The sequence below is a fragment of the Amphiprion ocellaris genome, chromosome 14 (assembly GCF_022539595.1).
Source record: "Amphiprion ocellaris isolate individual 3 ecotype Okinawa chromosome 14, ASM2253959v1, whole genome shotgun sequence".
Lineage (NCBI taxonomy): Eukaryota > Metazoa > Chordata > Actinopteri > Pomacentridae > Amphiprion > Amphiprion ocellaris.
The window spans coordinates 4,631,300-4,653,000 of NC_072779.1; the positions used below are offsets into that span (position 1 = coordinate 4,631,300).

A 21,701-nucleotide genomic window follows, 5' to 3' on the forward strand; every position below is an offset into this window, starting at 1 on the left:
CCAACCTTCAATTTTGGGTCATTTTTAGACATTTTGAAAAGCTATCAACTCAAACAGGGTAACACCGACAGAGATGAAATTCAGCCAGGATGTACTACACACATTGGGTGATCAAAAGTTATCAAAATGCTCCGCAAAAGTCTGAGGGCGTGGCCATGGCAGGCTCCTGAACTTTGATGCTTCGCCATGACACATCAACTGCTGTGTAACTGCCCTCAACATGCTCCAATCTGCCTCAAACTTTACATGTATGATCAGAATCCTGCCCTGATGACATTCACATGCTGAAATACAGCCACAGTCATAGCGCCACCTGGTGGATGGAAGAAAAAGCTCTATAAGTAGGCTGAACCTGCTCCAATCTGCCTGAAATTTTACATGTGTGATCAGAGTCTGACCCTGATCACATCCATAGGCCAATATACACTCTCGGTCGCAGCGTCACCTGGTGAACGTGCGTGGATTCGCCGACCAGCAAGGATGCGAGGACCCGTCCAACGCTGCTTGCAGCTTTAATGTTTTACTTGCTATTTCACATGCAGAAATGGGATTGGGGTACCTCATACAATTAAAAATGAAGCCAGTGTCACATAAAATGCATTTATCTGGGCCAGTTTGGATATGTTTAGCAACAACAGGGTGACACAGCAGCAGAAGCAGGTGTTTTACCTCATACATCCACTGTTAATAATGAAATAGTGATGCACACACAGTGACGTGCTCCTCTGTCACTTTGTTTGTGCGGCTGCGCTAAGCCCCGCCCCCTCAGTCACGCATCAACATGGCGACGTGCGGAAATATGGGGCGAAGCAGGAGAAATATTTGTGCTTTTTCTGTCGCTGTTTTCGTCCTGCTGTTATCCAGCGGCGGCCTGTCAGCTCCGGTAGAAGGTATGTAACAACTGGGTGAAGTATTGAAAATGTCGACCGTTTATTTTAAACTTACCAGCGGGGCTGCTAGCTGGTTAGCTCGCCATCTTCAGGTAACGTTAGCTTGTCGGTTAGCATGCTAGCAGCCACAGTCAGGTGATCGCGACGATGACAGTTCTACCTGTACGTGTCGAAAAAGTCATAAAACAGTATTTCTTGACACTCCACTCCTTGTCAGAGCCTTATAGTACGGTTCAAGAAAATAAACACCTAAAAAAAGACTTATAGAAGGATAAAAATTTTGAAATTTGACCTTAACCCAGCCTACACCTGCAGTATATTGGATTTACAGCAAGTAATTCAGTCTGTTAACTTACTCTCCTGTTGTATGCTAACCCCATTGAGTTAACTAACGCTACGTCATGATACATTGATTGAGAGGGTGTCCTCCTATAAATACTCAGGAATATGGATCAATGAAAAGCTTTCATTTGATGTACATATCCCTAATTTAGTTTTTAAAAAAAAATTAAATTGAAGATTGGCTTTTATTTTGAAAATAAAAGCTGATTTACATTCTCTGCAAAGAAAACACTTGTGGAAACCACCTTTCTATCTGTGATTGATTATTGTGATGTACCGTACAACCAATTTCCCTCGGGGTTACTGAAGTATTCACCTTAAAGAGACTTGATTCAGTGGTTCATGCTTACAGAATACCTCAGCACCCTTCTCACTTTCAGTTCTAGTAGTTACCATCTGTGCAGCTCCAAGTGGTTGCTTTTGAATGTTCCCCAGGTTCTAACAGATTTTGACCAAACAACGTTCTCCCATCATGCACCATGGTCATGGAATAATCTTCGAAAAACTCTTAAACTAGAAACATTCATATCCATTAAGTGGTGGTCATTTTGTAGAAATTGTGTGTGTGCTTGTGTTCATTTTGTGCATGTTTATGCTCATTTTGTGTGTTTTTGGTAATCCTTTTGTCAGTTGATGGTCATTTTGTAGCAATTGTGTGTTTGTTTGAGGTCATTTTGTGTCAAATTATGATTATTTTGTGTGTTTTTGGTCATTTTGTGTCAAGTTATGGTCATTCTATGTATGTTTGTGGGCATTTTATGTATGTTTGTGGTCATTTTATGTATGTTTGTTGTCATTTTATTTATGTTTGTGGCCATTTCATGTATGTTTGTGGTCATTTTGTGCCTATTTATGGTCATTTTGTATATTTTTGTGGCCATCTTGTGTCAAACTCCCAGAATGCCTCAGCACCCTTCTCCCTTTCAGTTCTAGTTATTACCATCTAACCTGCACGTGGTTGCTTTTGAATATTCCCCAGGTTCTAACAGACTTTGGCAAAACAGCGTTCTCCCATCCATGGTCATGGAATAATCTTAAAAAACTCTTAAACTACAAATATTCATGTCCATTAATGCGTTTATGAGTATCATGACAGATACAGTGAGGAGGAATGTCAGTGTTTTTCTTAAGAGGTCACTGTCCTTGAACAGCTGTCAATCTGTTTTATGGTTTTATTGTTTATTTGTGTATCATGTGTCTGTTTTATACAACTTTTAAATTTTTTATGGCTGCTGCCTTGACCAGATCTCTCTTGTAAAAGAGATCTCTAATCTCAATGGGACTTACTGATTAAATAAAGGTAAATAAACATCCCTTCAGGGGACTCCTGAGAGCCAATGATTTGTGATGGTCAGATAAAGTGACTCAGTCCAGATGTCATGTCATATATCTGCCCTGGTAATAAACCCCCTGTCAGTGAGCCATTAAAATAAAAAACCTTTTGAAGTTAAGTTGGAATCACACTAAAGGCTGTAATGTTGCTGTCAGTAGCTAACTCCATCTGGCACCAACAGACTGTAACTGTGGCAGTGTTTGTTGTTTATTGGCTTAAATGTGCTGAGACAAGGTCAGCTATGTTAAATTCTTGTCTTGTGTTCAAAGTTCTGTTTTAGCGAAGGTTGGACTGTATGTTCTTGTTTGGTTGGACAGCTGTCAGACTGCTGATTGTGTTCGTTGGAGAAAAAATATATTTTGTACGTTTGACATGCCGGTCCTCAACCTAAAATGATTTCATCTGCAGGCTGGAATCGCCTTACTTGCAGCATTTACTGACTCATCTTCTTTTGAAGCATGTAAAGTTAAATAAGCTCTGAAATCTTCTTATAGAAGCATTTCTGTTTGTGTTTTATTCTTGGTTTATTATCACCATAAAGCAAGATAAGGAACAAAAATGTGTTTGTAGAGAAGGAAGATAACCTCAGCATGATCAACCACTAACCTACTAGATATTGACTAATTTTGAAACATCATCTGACAGCTGTCTTTAAGTATCACGTGGGTTTAATCCAAATAAAACTGTACCTTTAGCAAGAATGGAAGAAGTCTCATTACATATTGACAAGGGCTGCAATCTAGGGAAATAGTGTAAACATGCTTAGTCATAAATATTAAGATAAGTGTGAGCCAAGTGCTTAAAAGTAGAATTTCTCACATGCTGTTTCATGCAGCACAGCCTGTAACTGTTGCTGCCACAAAGATCTCCTGTTCCATGATTATTTGTGCTGGCCATGGCTCATATGTATGAATAGGCCCTTTCTTCTCGTGGGGATGTCTTACTCTGTACTTGAAGTCTCCAGTGTTCTCCTCCTGTCCCGTCCTAAGCAACGCCTCCCAGTCCCAGAGGATGAAATAATGTTGACACTGTTGGTTAAATGGTGTCATTGATTCAGGAGGGCGTGTCCAAATACACGACTCTGACTTCATTTAAAGACAGTATGGAACTGATGTGGTTGTACACATTCTTCCAAAGGAAAGTTGTTGTTTTTTTTATTAACTGAAAAGCTTATGTTCTTCAGACTGCAACTTCTTAATCTAAAGTGTCTTGAAAAAGGAAGACCTTGCTAATATGGACATATTTTCAAACCTTCTGTTGAAAGATCTGCTCAAGAGTAATGAAATGTATGAATGCAGTCAGCAAAAAAAGGGTTTACAGCATGGCTTAAAATGCAACAACAAATTATGATTGAAAGGAAACAAATTGTCTCAAAATACAACCTCTTCTTGACAGCTGTAAACATGGGAGTAGAGAATGTTGTAGGAGAATGTATGTTCCCCTACAGTTACACAAACAAGCTGTTGGTTACCGCAAATGTCCACTTTAGAGCATTTCTGTGGCAGCTGGAGAGTTAGCTGTGTTGCCCAGAGGCGTTTTTACATGGCGGTCTCTCAGTAGGAGGACAGTTTTTTCTTGTCTCAGCCATAGCTGCTGCTGTGGTCATGCAGCGTGGTTGTATGACATGGTGGATATACGTGTTGCAGGAATACAGACTCCCTTAAAATAATATAAATATGTCTGATCTCCGAAGTTGACTTTGTGATGTTATTACAAAGTTGTTAGTACCTTAACGTCATAACATATCACTTAGACTGGCAATAGTGGTCAAGAAAGTAAAAATCCATGTTTAAAAATGCAGATTTTAGTAAATATATTTTATGTTAAAGTTTTTTTAAAATATTTTTTCAGCTTTGTTTTGGTAAGATACATAATGTCTTGCATTGTTATCCTCTCTTGACTAATAGAGCCACAGGGAGACGCATCTCAGAGTCTTAGTTTGAGCAGAGAACCAGCTAAAGAGAGTCCAGCAGCTGCAGCCAATCCCAAGGACCTGACGACAAAGCCCGAAGATGCGGTGACGGAGCCCAAGGACCCGGTGACGGAGCCCAAGGATACAGAGCCCAAAGACCCGGTGACGGAGCCCAAGGACACGGAGCCCAAGGACCCGGTGATGGAGCCCAAGGACGCGAAGCCCAAGGACCCGGTGACGGAGCCCAAGGACACAGAGCCCAAGGACCTGGTGACGGGGCCCAAGGACACAGAGCCCAAGGACCTGGTGACGGGGCCCAAGGACACGAAGCCCAAGGACCCGGTGACGGAGCCCAAGAATACAGAGCCCAAAGACCCGGTGACGGAGCCCAAGGACACGGAGCCCAAGGACCTGGTGATGGAGCCCAAGGACGCGAAGCCCAAGGACCCGGTGACGGAGCCCAAGGACACAGAGCCCAAGGACCCGGTGACGGAGCCCAAGGACACAGAGCCCAAGGACCTGGTGACGGGGCCCAAGGACACGAAGCCCAAGGACCCGGTGACGGAGCCCGAGGACACAGAGCCCAAGGACCTGGTGACGGAGCCCAAGGACACGAAGCCCAAGTACCCGGTGACAGAGCCCAAGGAGTCTGCAACAAATCTTCAGGACCCCACAACAGTAAAAGTAGAAGCTCCTGAAGTGGACCAGAAAACAGGCACAGAACTAAAATCAACTACAGAGCGTAAAGGAGATTCTTCAGTCACTATCTTTGATTCCTCTGCTGACAAACTGCTGCAAAATTCTGACGATGACGCAAAATCAGATAAGAATGACAAAAATCCTGATGACGCTGGGGCAGCAGAGGAACATGCTTCTTCTGAAACCACCCAGGTCTCTACTGTAGAATCTCCCACAGGCTCTGCTGAAGTCCATGAACCAACAAATCCTGTAACGGAAGGAGCAGAAGAAGCTGACTCTGAATTTACACAGTCCGACTCAGACCTCCTAGACACCACTGGCAAGGAACAAGGACCTCAGATCAATATCGAAGACGAGGATGATGAAGATGGTGATGTAGATGGTGAAGATACCTATGTGGATGGTGACCTCACTGATGTCTCTGACAGTATATTTGTCGGAAATGACGACCCCAAAGACCCAACGGAGAACAGGCGGCAGCAGCAGGCTGAGCAGATGGAGGAGACCCGATATAAGGGAGTGGACAGCTACAGCACAGAGGACGAGGACTCCCACTTCTTCTTTCATCTGGTCATCCTGGCCTTCCTGGTGGCCATCGGTTACATCACCTATCACAACAAGAGGAAGGTTAGTGTTGGCATGACAACAACTGGGCAGCTGCTCAGGACATAAGGCAAAGATTATGATATAGTCCTGTGTGCACGAGGCTCATAATACTTGCACAGTAATTTGTCATAGCGTGATTGCAACTCCCAATTTTTATTTTTGCGAACTTAAAATCATCATCCCTGTACCAAAGAAATAATGGCAAAACTCTTAATTAAATGATAAAAAATAAGTCACGAATAACTATAGGAGTAGGGTCCAGCCGATATGGATTTTTTGAGGCTGATTCCGATATTCGGCAGAAAAAAATTCCGATAACTGATTAATCTGTCAATTAATTTTAAAAATATATAATGAATAACTAAAATAACTTCTTTTTTGGTCCTTTAACGCTTAGAACAACAAAGATATGAATTACAGGCAGAACATTGTAGAGACTGTGGTGGACAGAAAAAGTTTTTTGGAGTGGCACAAATTCATTTATGTAAAATTTTATTGTGACTCCTGATGATTTAGTAAATAGTTGTACAAAAGCGTCTAAAAATTTCCTGCATTTTAGTGCAAATAGTGGTATATAACTGTTGACTGCTAAATTTGCACATTATTTTATGACAATTTATATTTGCATTCTAAGTTCTGAAAAGGATTCTTTACACATGTTTATGGTGTCCACAGTAAAAAAAAATTAACTTTTTCCTACTCGGACTTTGTATTTTTTCTGCAATTTTAGGTCGTGTGCTCATACGTTATATCAAAAATGTATAAATAATTGTAGAATCACACAGGTGCAGTTGTGCTGAAAAAAAGACACCAAGCAAAGCAAGATCAACAGTTTTTAAAGTGAAATATAAAAGGTAAAATCAGAATTTGTCAAAAATGAACCTCAGTCAAATTGTCCCACCAGATTCCTAAGGGTTAAAACAAAGATAAATCATTATAGTTATATTTAAATTTTACTTTATTTACTGTGGAAAAATTTCAGGGAGCTATTTATTTAAGCTTTTATTCAACTTTATAAGAGATGCTTCTGAGTCTACAAAGTCCATGCACTTCTGGAGCTATTATTTTCTATTTGTTTGATTAAATAAACATGCTTTAGGCATTTAAACAAAGTTCAGTGTTTGCATTATTCAAATTTTTTCACGCCAGTTTTTACACTTTTACTGCAAATGAATATCTGCTCCAAATATCGGTTATCAGCCTCCTCTAACTACTAATAATCGGTATTGGTCCTGAAAAACCCATATCGGTCGATCACTACTATAAATGAGTTATTAAATACATTTGGTCTTGTACTTCTTGTTGCTGGAAATTAGAGGTAGGTTATATATATATGCTGTATATAAGAAACACAATGAGAAGTTACTGTAAAACATTATTTCTGCAGCCCTCTGATGCCATTTTAACATTAAATCACATTTTCTCTACTCCATTATTTTCTTTGCAGTGAAGTCAGGACTCATATGAACCAAAATAATAACCAGAGACGCTTTTCTCAGATGTAAAACATGACATCTTTGACAGAGTTTGATTTTACATATATAATGGTCACAAATAATCCGACACTAATGTTCCTCCATAACAACACAGTGAGTTACTGTTCCAGCCTAGGTCACATTCTAGTATTTTCTGACAGTAAACCTGAGTGACATCATGACGGTTGCTGAAGACAGTAATATTTATCATTTGAACTGAATAAACCTCCTCCTCTCTGGATTCACATCACTCCTCTTTAAATACTCCACAACAGCAGTTGACAGAGTGATGAACGCTCGTTCCGTACTCTCAGATATTTTGTACACTTACGTTAGTTCTGCAGTTACTTTCTGGCTTTTAAGCCATTAGTTAACGCTGTGCTAGGTTGGCATACCTGCAGCGATGTTATTGCTAACATAAACAGACAGGGAGTAGCTTAAGCTAGGTTAGCGTAACTTTAGCAATGCAAAGTAAATGGAAAAACTTGACCGACACAAAGAAGAATGCGTGACTCATCATGACACATGGCAAAGAGAGTTTAACTGAGACAGGAGACATGTTCAGTCACTGTCAACTTTGTTATAAACTTACCTGTTGGCTCAGCCTGCTCCTGTAATGTAGCCTTGCTGTAGCTTACTCCTGGACGTTACTGAGGATTGAATGGAGTCAGAGCTCCATGATTTGGACAAACGATGCAATGACATCATTCTGCACGACTCCGACACTTAACAGCATTTGCTGTTTTATGAGAAATTAAGAATATATTGGCGTTTATTTGGCAAAACTCCGGCCGTTGATGATTATTTTAAAGGGCTATAATCGACCGATAAATCAGTCGGGCCTGTAGCGACTGAAACGAACAAGAGTCGCTGAGAGACTGAGACTGGGTCTGTTTGTCCGACACCCTAAACAAAAGAATCCACTGAGATTTGCAACAAATAAATGTAACCTTTTATTAAAGGAAAAAAGATAATCAACTCATAACGTTCACAAAGTCATAATCAAAGTACGATAATCAAAGCAATCGAAGAAAAATAGTGGTCAACAAAAAATACGGCGACCCAGCTCACCCCCTCTCAAACAATGAAAACGTCAAGACAGGTGAACAGGTGTATATATTTGCTTGATTATCCCCGCCCATAGGCCTGTGACCCGCTATCAATCTATTCAATATAATCACAAAATAATACTATAACCAAACAAACAGAGACAACAATTCATATACCCTTGAACCTTACAGTAAACAATTCATTTATGGCTCCTACTGGGCCCTTTGTCTCAATTGAAATTATTGTAAATTGTTATTCAGAAAAATTTAATTCAAATGGGACATTTTTAAAAAATGTTGACATATTGTAGACTGAACTTTTGATTAATTGAAAGAAGGATCAATAGAATACTAAAACACAGTCCTGGAAAACATTACTTGATTTTGTTTGAGGTAAAAAAAAATCACAAGATTTCTAGCTTGATAAGACAAACTAATGCCTTGTTGTGTCTTTATTTACACATTCAGGAGAGCAGAAATGAGTGCCTAATATTTCCATTATCCAATAATTGGACTGTTTATAAATGTGTGAATCTCCACATTGGGGTTGAGAATCAGGATTTTACAGACTCAGTTAATGCACTGTTTTATTTTTCTCTCCAGCGCAGCCTCACAAATTACATGCAGTTCTTTACACAGACAAAGGATTAGGTATTCTAAGATGAACACCCTCAGCACTGCACTCCTTAATAGGTTTCAAAGAAAATGTCTGGTGATTTGTTCTGTTCACCACAGAATAAACTACAATCATCTATAATAGAATATATTATGATCAAATGTAGCAGAAGCAGAAGTTCTCTCTCTGTCTCTGAGTCTGTAGAGGAAGGTTTATTAATGTATATTTTGCTTCCGCATAGAAATTTGGATTCCAATTATGTCGTCTTGTCATCTTTTCTACTCGACTTTCAACCGAGAAGTAATTTTGCTTGATCAGCACATGTACATCCGTCAGATTAATTTAATTTCTATCTGTTTTTTTGCTTCTTTTCTCCCCTTTTTTTTTTTTTTTTTTTTTTTAGATCTTCCATCTTGCACAGAACCGACGCTGGAAGGACAGTTTATGCTCCCGCAACACCGTGGAGTATCACCGCCTGGACCAGAACGTCAACGAGGCCATGCCGTCCCTCAAGATGACCCGAGACTACATTTTTTGATCCAGAAGAAGAACATGTCCAAACCTGCACAGAGCCCACCGACCCTCCTGCCTGGTCGTTGTCCAGATGCTGTGCTTTGTCGTGGAGCTTAATCGATGCTTTCTCTTGCTTTCCAGGCCAGTCAGAGAGCAGGAGATGTTTGTCTTTGAAACAGAATTATTATTTTTTTTGGTCTGCATAGAGGTTTTTTCATTTCTGAGTCATTCTTGTTTGTTATATTATTTGAATATTTTGCCTTTATTCTAAATTAATAACTTCCTGCAATTTAATTTCACTTTTTAGTCTTTATATTTGTCTTTCTTGGGGGTTGGTTCAGCCTTATGGTCCCTTTACACCTGTTTTTGTTGTCCTTCTTGTCTTAATATTTTTAAAAGTTGGAAGAATTACAGGTTGATTAACTTTTGGATCATAATGTAATGCCCGATTATAAGAGTTGGTTATTTACCTGAAGATTAATGATAGGTTTCTCTCTCAGCAGTTAGCCAAGATAAGAATTGCTACACAAAGTACTTCCTGTGTCATGCATACTTTTAAATTGTTAAGGTGTAAGTATGCAAACAAAGCAGCAATCTGGGAGAAGCTGATCCACATATGTGCGCTTACATTTATTCACAAATATGCAGTCATTCCAAAAACTCCTCATTAGTCTGCTTTGAAATGGCTTCTGTTGGAAAAAAGTGCTACAAACTGCAAAATACTACTTTATGTAAAGTTTATGACATTCAGTTTTTTCTTCTCTGACAGAAATCCAATTTTCATAGAAATTTAAAAACCATCTTTCAGCTGTTTCACCATCAACTGTTTCTAATTCCATCTTTGCTATAATAGCCTTGTCATTATGATTTAGAAATCTGCTACACATTAAACATCAAGTCAGGGAGGGTGACTGCTCATCAGGTGAGGGGTAATGTCCTGTGCTGAAGCCATTTAAATGAAGACAGATGCTGTATATCGTTCAGGTTAGAATGTACTAATATAATATATGGAAGAAGCTTTTATTGCCGGATTTTTTTTCTTTGTTCATCAGTTTAGCTTGTCTTAACGAGGTACCTCTTTTACTTCTACTGCCCAGATTTTGCTATGCAGAAATCCTGCGGCTGGCCCTCTTTGTTTTATGACTTCGGTGAAGTCTCTATCAACACAATCATTGTGGCGGTTCCTCATGCTCACAGTAGTTTACGCTTTAGTTCCTTCCTGTCGAGGCTTTTTGTTGGACTGCTATCTGTAAGAAACTTTGCACCCTCTGTTTCCTCACGAGCATCGAAAACACAAGAACAGACCACATTGTTTTATTCATCACTTAATTAATCACAGCCTCTTCTTGTTTCTTCTGCCGTCTCATGCCTTCAGTAGAAATGCCACGTGAGTCTACGTATTTGTTATCAATCTATTGTCTTCAGCCGTCTCGCTCATGTTCAAGGTAAAGTTTGGGTAGATTGATTTGCACTGTGCTCTTCAGCCATGCTAGCTAGAAAAGAAGTGGAGAAGGTTCCCTGCGTGAAGGTGATGGATCAACACTGCTCTTGCAATCAACAGTAGAAACTGTACAATCTCTTTTTTTTGTCAATAAAGCACAAATTGTGTAGCTCTTTGTAGTTTGTGTGATTGATGCTTTATTTGACTGGTGCAAATGATAAATTGAAAATAATCTTCTGACATTTTTTGGAGTCAGTTTTAGAAAGTGTTCATGTCATATAGAGGATTTTTCTGTGAGAAATGTCCAATTTAACTGTTGACTTCTGTGTTGAACCACTTTGACCTCCTGTCACTGGCTGAGCTGAAATGTCTTTGTAAAAAGCAGATTAAAGGTTGAGATTTTAGAACAAAAATCTTCATTTAGCAAGCAAGCAAAGCAAATTCTCCTCCACAGGCCAAAGCATCATCTTTAATTTGCCATTAATTGACCTGGCCTGCAATGGCAGCCTCCAATATTAGGAGGGTCAATATATAATTGAGGGACTTTTGAAGTCCATGAGATATATCTTGCATACATTTTTTTAAAAAGTAAAAAGCCTTATGTTTTTTATGTTCATTATGATCATATCTTTACAAATTCTATAATTATTTATTATGGAAACAATCATTTATAAAAAATTACTGCATTAAACTAAAATATCAATAACCGTCCAAATTTAATAACAACCACCTTCTAATTAGCTACACAATAATAAAATGAGCTTATTCAAAAATAGTTTTGTGTTCTTTTTATTAAGTTGCGATAATCACGGCATATTTTTTTTTGGCAATATATCAAATTTTATATGGAAAATAACAAATTGTGTCCCAGAAATCACTTTCAACTAAGTTCCCCATTACAAAAACACCTCTCAAGGAAGTGTGTTGATTCCAGATCACATGACCTGCTCCACATGATGTCATTTCCTCCTGAAGAAAAGACTCCAAGGCTTTCTGAGTTATTTAATATGAAGTAATGTGTGAGTCAAGTGTGGATTTATCGTTTGTCAACAGGTTTACTACAATATCTTTATAAATAACTGTGACACACAGAAACGTGTGATCACATTTTTGTAATGTATATTAGTTATAATGTATTGAATTGTATGTAAAAATCTGTGAATGAGAACATTTTAATATAGTTCTTTGTATAAAGCTTGTCTAGGTGTCGTTCCTAGATTACGCCACAAGGGGGCTCAACATTCCACAGAGACGGCTTAGTGTGTTTAGCAGACTGGCAGAAGCGAGGGAAGAAGAACGGCAGCCATCATTGTCCGTCTCACTCTCCCGGTGTTCCAGTTTAACTGGTGATCAGGTTAACTGGTGATAGTTTCCGTCTCCAGATGTTCCGTCCGCAGATTCGTCAGGGTCAGACCTGGATTTACGTGAAATAAAGATACCAGATAAAGAAGACGTTGCCGAAAAACGTCGGCATCACTACTTAATAAAGTCTATATCAATATTATTGATATTGCAATGTCCGTTTCGCCAGATGCTAGCAAGTATTAGCCTAGCAGGCTACGTTCCGCTAGGAGTAGCACGTAATAGCTGCGGTGTTGTTTTCGCACTCTTTTTTTTGCTTTTGTTAACTTTGTCGGGCTGCTTTGACATTCTTTTAAAATGCGTATAGTTCTGTGTTCTTTTGTTCTGTATCTGTTTGGTGTGTGTTGTGTTTTTCACAGATGTAGTGGAAGTTGGCTCAGAGGCGAAAAACGACGGGAGAAAGGAGCAGGTTTGCAAACAGCTGCTTGGTTTAGTCGTGCCGTCTTCCTGACACGTCTCCTTCGCTTGTCCGGCTACATTGTCGCACCAGAACACGCCAGGGTGCATTACCGCTCTCTTGTGGTGGTTATGAGTAACAACGCTCAACCTTAAACCCAAATTGGCATTTAACAAGGCATCCTGGTTTTCTTACAATTACACATTTTCTTTAAACACCACAGTGTGTAAAAAGGGTTTGTGTGAACTTTGCCGGACTCGACAGTGCTTTTATGGGATTATGGGATTCCCATTATCTGTGTTAGTGGCACATTTTGTAGATTTTATTTGCACTATTGCATTGTGTACAATGTGGAAGAAATCTGGAAGTTTGGAGGAAAAAAGTTAAAGATGCATGTTATCAGTCATGAATTACATTTCTATGTAATAGAAATGAACAGACTGGCAGAAGCGAGGGAAAAAGAACAACAGCCATTATTGTCCATCTCATTCTTGCTCCTGGTTTTCACAGGACAATTTAATCTGAAAACAGGCTTCATAACCATGCTACATAACTTTCAGATTCTATTTTACTCAATTGTGAAAATAATATTTAGAAGAATCTTTCTGTAAAAATGCCATGTGGTGTTTGGTTATATATGTTGATTTTAAGCCCGAAAACAGCAAAAATGTCAAGCATAATACCTGTCAACTATGTTACAAAAAGTATTATGCATTGGCCCAGAGGCTGAAATATGAAAACAAGAAACACCACCAGAAGGAGGCACTATGCACACGCAAATGAATGCATCAGACAAACGCTGGAAAAGTGTTTCTCAGCCGATTTTCTGGTTTCTTTCAACAGATTGAATGATGACAGAGAGGCACCACATACTGAGAGAGAGACAAGGCAGCCAGCCTGTGTGAGTGTTTGTAACTGACTCCACATCAAAACGTTGCCGGAGCAAAATAAAATAGTGATTTTGCAACTGTTTTTTTCCCCTCACCAATTTCCCTCTCAGTATGACATATCAGCATAATAAAGGAGAATTTGAGCTGAAAAGCTTCCAAGGCTTTCATATTTTTTCTAACAATGTGCAGCGGGAACCATATGTGCCATGATTACCAGGAGAAAAGCAGAATCTTAAATGTCACACAACACTTCTGAGATGGGTTTTCAAGGCAGCAATAAGTACTTAAGAACAGTTTATTGTGGCACGTAGGCCTTTTAAAGTTGGTTAACAGCAGCAAGTGACAGGACAGATGGAGGCAGAGAGAAAGAAAGACGAAGTTGGACATCCATATCTTTGTCTGGGTTTGATTAATGGCTTTTCCTGCAGCAGAGTTAGTTCTGATCCACCACACTGGAGCATGTCACCCAGTCAGAAACCAACGACTTCTTATTAAATCATTTAACCGTAGTTTAAACTGCTGCACAAGACCAAAAGAATATACAGTGCACACACAGAAAAAAAAGCTTATCACCTCCAAAATATTAACTGTTAAGGATTTTTTTTAAAAATTTTTATCATGCATGGCTGAAATTAGAATCAGCAGACAATATTATCTCCCAGCTCAGAGCACAGTTTTCAAAGAAGGGATAATCTTATATGAAATTAAACCTTGTCTGAAAAAAAATCAGCAAAAAAATTCCCCAAATTTCTGAAAATTTGCAAAATCTTCAGGAAGAAAACTCCAATAATTCCTTAAAAGTTTCCCTTAAAAGTTTTATTTAAAAAAAAAAAAATCCCCCAAATTTGGCAAGAAAATTCTTGTAAATATTTTCAAAAAATGAGTAAAAATCTTCCAAAAAATCCTAAAAATATCTAAAGTGATTACATATATATCAGTAAAATTTCTAATATTTTCTATCAGAACATTCACATAAAAATCAATCAAAATCCAGCGAATTCTGCTGGATTTTGGTTGATTTTTTTGGTGAATGTTCTTAAGAAACTTTTTTCACATTTCTTTTTTTCCACCAAAAAATGTTCAAAGATTTCCCAAAAATGTTGATAATGTGGACATCAGAAATTTCACTGTGAAAATCTATATTTTTTTCCCATATTTTCAAACTTTAAAAACGGGTCAATTTTGACCCGCAGGACGACACGAGGGTTAACCAGGGCTGTGGAAACGAAATGGTATCATCCAAAGACCAAAGTATGGGATAAGTCAGTTTAGCAGGGTTTATATCATCTTGTCTTGCACAAAATACAATGCTGTTGCTGCAATGCCACATGTTATTTTTGTGATTTATGATACAATAGAAGCATTTTTATGAGGACTTTGGGAAATTATTTTTTGGAAAGGAAAGTAAATTACTATCTCCCCTCATCAGCTCTCATGAAAATGCCCTTGACCCCCAACTGATCCCATTTAAACAGTCAGCAGTAACCCAGTAATACAGAGGTCACAGTGTGCAGCAACCAGCTATATATGTGTGTTTCATCTCATTCTTCTCTCAGCCTCATATTGATAAAGACACAAACTAGAAATTAAAAAGTACTACTCATAATAATGAACTAAAATGTCTGGGATTTCTCTCATTGTGACATTTGTATTTGTTGATATCTTCAAAACAAACACAAATTTGATATTACCCACACTATCACTATGCAAAAATATGCGCATAGAGAGCGAGCTCCACTTCAGTACTTGCAAAGTGCACTGAAGAGGGGAAGTAGACTTGAAGGATCAAAACACCAGCAACACTTGTAGTAATGAAACACCGACGCGTTTCAGCCCCACTGATCTGAAATGTGTTGCATAAAAAAGTTGCTCTTCGTACTGAAAGTGTTGCTGGAGTTCGGATCCTGCAATATCCTGTGCAGTAACACCCAGTGAGGAGTGCTACCTCACTCAAGGGCTAACAGGTGTCCATGTGGTGCTGAGTTTGAATTTTCTCATAAAGAAAGTGAAAACTTCGGCTGAGAGATTTATTAGTTTTTAAGAGGGTTGCATCAAGCTGCCTGCACTCACATCTGAAGGTGCTTCAACAGACCTTAACACCCTCATGGTCGGGATGTTTAGTGTTATTACTGAGTAAAGATTAAATCAAAGATGAACTGTTGGAGCAAAGTATCGCACAAAAGTACAGGTTAAATGGAAACATGCATAAACAAAGCTGCAACACATGGCATCTTAACAGAATGGACATCAACCTACAACTAAGTACGCGTTACATTTAATATGACAATGGACAGATTGAGAGTGGAGCCATAGACCAGAAATCAAAATGTTAATCAAAGTTTATTTGTATCGCCCTTTACTACAGCCCAAAGGGTGTCTGGCGGTGTTTGTTACAAGACTCACTGCAGTATTTTGCACGAGTTGCAGGTCGCTGATAGATTACTGGGAGCTACCAGTGTGAAGTGCATTGCAGTAGTCCAATCTTGAACTGATAAAAGCATGAATGGCTTTTTCAAGGTCGGTGCGGTTTTAAAAAGGGGTTGTCAGTATCCCCGTTGGTAGAATACTGTCCCTCTCTTCCGGAATCAAGTTGTCATACACGTCCATCCAAAGCATCTCACAGATGTTCGATTAGTGCCATGTCTGGGGAGTCTGCAGGCCATGGGAGGACTGGGATATTCTGAGCTGCTAGAAGGGCAGTGCATATTCTGGTGACATGAAGTTGCATGTTGTCTTCTTGAAATGTCAAGTTATGATGGCGAATGAACGAGATATTCACAAGTGTGAGGATTTCATTTCGATACTGTTGGGCATTCAGATGGCCATCAGTAAAATGCAGATGTATCCCTTGTCCGTGGCGTTCCTTGCCCATGGATGATGCTGACACGTTCCACTGTATGATACTGAACTTACTGTCTGCCATTTGCTCTGTCCAGCTAAAAGAAGAGATTCCACAAGACCTTCCTTCATCTCGCTAGTGTCCAGAGAGGTTTTCCCACCTTAGCTGATTATGATGCCGTTCTGCTGTTAGGTAGTGGATTTACTAATATAGCGTTCTTCGGGTGATTCCTTACATTTTTAGCAGATATTCTGTGGTTGTGCACACCAACAAATTCACCAATACTCTGCTGTAGATAATTGCAAAGGATTCTGCAGATGGTCACATGGTAGGTTCTCTGCTGTACCATGCTGTGTGGGACGATTTCTTAGATGTCAAATGGAGACTTGTGGACATTCAGGTGCCTGACTATGGCCCTAACTCTCATGTTTTTCTTCTCATCTTTGGCACTGTACTATTTGAATAATGTTGCATTTTAAGGTAGCCTTATTGTCAAAAGGAATGTCTCTTAACTGGTCACTCTATCTGATCATTGACCCTTAAAGCTGCACCTGAATGCATGTGGATCAAATCAAGAATTCATCAGTTGTTGAACAGCTCAAAAAACCTTTGTGCACAGTCGGCTAAATTTAACCTTTTAAACAGAAATGAGATTTAAAACATGTCAGCTTCATGTCTGACTGACCACCAGTTGCATCAGCAGTGTTATTAGATCCAACCTAGTAACAATTTCATATCACATATAACAAAAATCTGAACTAAACTGTCACAATAACAGATAGACATGCAAAAGGAGCTGTGCTTTGAGCTATGTGAAGTGAATTAGGAAGTCTTTTTCCATAATTCGACACACATATTTGTCCATAAACATCTCAGAGAGTGCAAAAGGCATACCTTTCTCACTCACTTTGCTCTACAAATTCAAATCTATTAGGTTACAGAATCAAATATGTTGCAAAGCTGTTGTTAGGGGAGGTGTAGGCAGTCTTGTTAGGTATGTAGGGGAGGAAAATCTTGCTGGATAAAAAATATGCTTGAAAATTGGAAGCTGTTTATATATAGGACTATTCAAAAAGAATGAACCAATTTTAATATGCAATATTTTAATAAGGAAAAGCAATAGAAAACTCCAGCCAAGTCACAAGTACTCTACTCACAATCAACTTTTATTTGACGTTTAAGGTCGTCGAATGACATCGAATAACAACAGCGGTCAACTCAGTGGATCGTGATATGCTGATAGGTGTCTGGGAGGAATTCTCTGATGGCATTGATGTTGCCTGTGCTGCAGGTGGTGGCCTCATTGAACACTTGTAAGACAGGAAATAAAAGTTGATTGTAAGTAGAATACTTGTGACTTGGCTGGAGTTTTCTATTGCTTTTCCTTAGTAAAATATTGCGTAATGAAATCGGTTCATTCTTTTTGAATAACCCTATATAGTGAAGGGACTGCCTTTCCAGTTTAAAGGGGCCAATCAGGCTGCATCTATAATCCAGTCATATCTGAAATCCCTCCTACTCAGTGAACCAATAAAAGAGCTGCTCTGGAGGCGTGTCGACTCTTTAAACTCCAGGACAAGATGGCCTCCGCAAGGGATAAACTCAGGTGAAGACCTAATTAAATGTTTTTTGGGTTTTTGTAAACAGGTTGCTCGCTTTAATCAGTAAACTTAACTTCAAAAAGTACAGTTTTCACTGTAGCCACTGGACTAAATACAGTAAAAACAGAATAGTGTGTCGTTCATGTCCACCTCTCCACACAAAACTTCAGCATGTGGTCAGGCAGTCCATAGTAATACAACTTTATTATTAGCTTAGATTAATGATACTTATGATGATGAATATGACAGAAAGCCAAGGCAGGTTGTGACCTCTTAAGTTGACAAAGTATAGTTTCTAGGTTGAACTGGTTTTCTTGGATGAACTGGGAATCTTCCAGCTTTTCACATGTTTGGGAGCATCTCAGGGAACACTGATAGTCAAAGTCCTGATGGAAATACAAACATAAGCGGTAGTTTTCTGCTTCTTTACCTTTGTAGACCTGTGAAGAGCGTGGGTGACTTTTCCAGTTATATTGTATGATATTGTCTTTCCTGTCAAAGCAGTCTCTCTCAGGACTGGTACATTATATCGACAGTCCAGACTTTGTTTGCTCTATTCACAGACATTTTGCTCCATTCGGTTTTATCTCTGATTTCTGTGTCTCTGTGTTGACAAAGCTTAACCATCCCCGTTCTTTATCTTCTACTTGGCTCTGCATTAACAGTGGAGCCTTTTGCGTTTTCTCTCCACTCACAGGAAAATACAGACGTCATCATCTTTACGGCTCGAGAGGGGAGAGGCCCAGCGGCATGTCGGAGAGGCAAAGAAATTTTCAAGAGGTAAGGAGAGAGGTAGAAAATGTACAGAGCAGAGTACAAGAGCAGTTTAGATCTTGCAGAGATACTAATTAGTAAAAACACATTGTGCTGCACACATGCGCTGCCCTCCCACTGTCTTGGAAGCTGCCCTCGCCAACCTCAGGAGGTAAATGGCCTTGAGGCTATAAAAGCTGGCTCACTCTGCCCTTTCCCTTCACCAATCCTGGAGCAATCTTATGCATTTACACCTTTAATACCTCCACAACCTACACATGACACCCAGGAAAGCACCTCCTGTAAAGCACATATTGCTGACTGGCATGTTCTGTTGTTGTTAGGTTAGGGTTTATTAAATAACAGTTGCTCTAAGTGAGTCTCTTGGACTCTCAGGAATCCTTGGCACGTTCAGTGACTAGTTAGTGAAGGAGGAAAAAGAAGGAGAGCTTGACAGTGTATGATCTAAGTAGGAATGTGTTGATTATAATGTGACAGTCTTTCTAAAACTTGAGGCTGGTTAAAGCTGGAACAGCAAATGTTGCACTTTGGCGGCCCCAAGTGGAAAATTTGGAAGATTTAGGAAAATACAGCCTAAATAAGCAGATTTTTTCTAAAGAAAGCAAGCTGTATGTGGAATGTATACTCTTAGTTTAAAGCAGTGTTTCTCAAATAGTGGGGCGCGCCCCCCTGGGGGAGCGCAGAGGCATGACAAGGGGGGCGCGGGCGACTGGGAGGAAAAGGTCCGTCTACGCGGAAATAATTAGGTGTACCAAAATACCAAGCTTTTTTGACCTTGTTCCTTGCAGCTGTTGTTTTCAATACAAATGATGTGTGATAAATCCAGTGTGTGCTGCTGAATGCATCCACCATCGATGGTCAGCAGGTATCCAGAGTTCATGTTTCCCTGTTGCCCCCTAGTGGTTGAATCCATGGTTTTCACAGAACAGCTTATTGATCACAAGCATGCAGCTGCAGGATGAGCCAACACAAAAACAGCAGCAAGACAAATGATTTGAAATATCTTCAAACCAGGCGTGTGAAGTGCAGCCGTCCCTTCCAGCTCTTTAAAGTGATGATGTCCATTTTCCCTCCACATTAGATCCTTCATTATGCCGCCTGTTTTAAGTCCCCTTCAAAGTTCTTGTCAGAGTCTACCTCAACCCTCCCCCTCCTCATTTTCCTCTCTCTGCACCCAGAAGATTTTTATCAGCCCTTGTCATTTTCCTGTTTTTTTTTGTTTTTTTATCTATGTGTTTTCTCTACTCAGGGGAATTTTTCTATCCATCAAATCAAGATCCAAAAACTCTTTGCTTTTAAATATTTGTCTGTGTATGCTTTCCTCTCAGACGGCTTGGATCTGAGCATTTCATTTGTCTCATTTTGCCCTTCTGTCTCTCATTTCCTTATCAGTCTTGTTATTCTACCTCTCCTCTATACCTTATTCTTCTTTGTCTCTCTTGTTTGCATCATGCGTCTTACTTCTCAGTTCAGTCTCATTCATTCCCTCGGCACACTTTCCTGCTGCTACTTTGATCTTCCCCTCTCCCACTTTCTGATAAGCAGCCTATTTGATGAGTATGTGTGTATTTTTAGGTATGTCTTCTTTGCATTAATTGGCCCGCCCACATTTTGCTTACTCTTCACAGTATTTTGCAACTTTAGAGGTAATATCTCATCCTGTTATCCTCTGACTTTCACAGCACTGATCCCAGTTTTTTTGACACAGAGAGGAGTTGGTGGCTGAGTCCTTGCTTAGGGAAGATAGAATTGTACTGTGGGAGATTTTACATGTTGTATTTCAATAATTAGCTGAATAGTTCTGAGTAAATTATGCACATTAGCTTACACCACTTTTTCTGTCCAACAAAGCTTTAATTAGCAAGGATTGTGTAAAGAAACTAGTTTTCTTTTTGTCAGTCTTTTGTGGTATTATTTTTCATAGTAAAAATGCAGTTTCCTACACTAAACAAAATAGGGCAAATCTGAAAATGTTAAAGGGATACAAGAAACATAGCAGCTGCATGGTGTGGCTTAATTGTGACATCTAATTAATGTCACTTGTGTTTTGTAGATACATCAGAGACATAACTAACCTTCTGCCAACATTCTAGTCTTTGCAAAGCCATTTTTAAAAAAATTCCACTTGTATAACCAACACCATCATAATGATAAATATTTTGTAACTGACTTTGAAAACTACTCAATCAGCTAAATGAAGCGACTGATAAAGACCTTACGGTTTGAATCTTCCAGTTCTTCAGTTTGTGCAGGCTTGGTGTTTTATCATGTCAAACCAACTTGACTCTTGAGCTGGTGATGGTGTTCTTTAAAGCTGAAATGCAGAATGTTAATTTCATTTACATACAGATATCATATCTGTGTGGCCAAGTGTGGCAAAGCACTAATGAACAGATGTTGCACATGTTGTTTCACGTCTGAAATCCTCTCAGTGTTCTGCAATGAACTGTGATGGTGTTTATCAGGTGGCACTCTGCTGACACTGATAACATGAAAGCCTTTGAAATTCATCTCTTGTTGACTTTTTTTTGCTGAAGTGATCTTTATGGACTTGGTTTGTTGTCAGTAAAAGAGTTGTGATTGAAATAATCACTGTCGGATGGCGGTGATTTGATTTGTACATGCTTTCCATCGCAATGGGAAGTTCCAAATTCTCCAGAAACCCTTTGCAATGTCGGTCCACTGTGCTTTGGACAGGAATACAACAAACTAAACATGCAGACTATTCCATAGCACTTTGCACAAACCAGGAATGACATGATGCTACAGCACAGTCTGTAGCTTGGTGCTATTCCCTGTAAAAAGTATAAAATCACCGGCAGCCTTCCAGAAACGTGCACAAGAGTGCTGTGTGTTTTTCTGTGTTTGATGTCTATCAAGCTGACTGATGAGCATGTATTGTAGTTTGAAGGGAACTGCGTGTGCATTCGTATTGAAAGCCCACTGTGGTGAACACATGCAG

The 21,701-nt window shown here is 39.3% G+C and overlaps 1 protein-coding gene across 1 annotated transcript; it reads left to right on the forward strand.

Annotated features, from left to right (window-relative positions):
• Positions 1-749: 749 nt before the first annotated feature.
• c14h5orf15 (chromosome 14 C5orf15 homolog) lies at positions 750-11,045 on the forward strand. Its single transcript, XM_023266558.3, has 3 exons — positions 750-890; positions 4,473-5,803; positions 9,326-11,045. Exons 1-3 carry the CDS (start codon positions 782-784, stop codon positions 9,458-9,460), a joined length of 1,575 nt encoding a protein of 524 aa, XP_023122326.2. The 5' UTR covers positions 750-781; the 3' UTR covers positions 9,461-11,045.
• Positions 11,046-21,701: the final 10,656 nt, after the last annotated feature.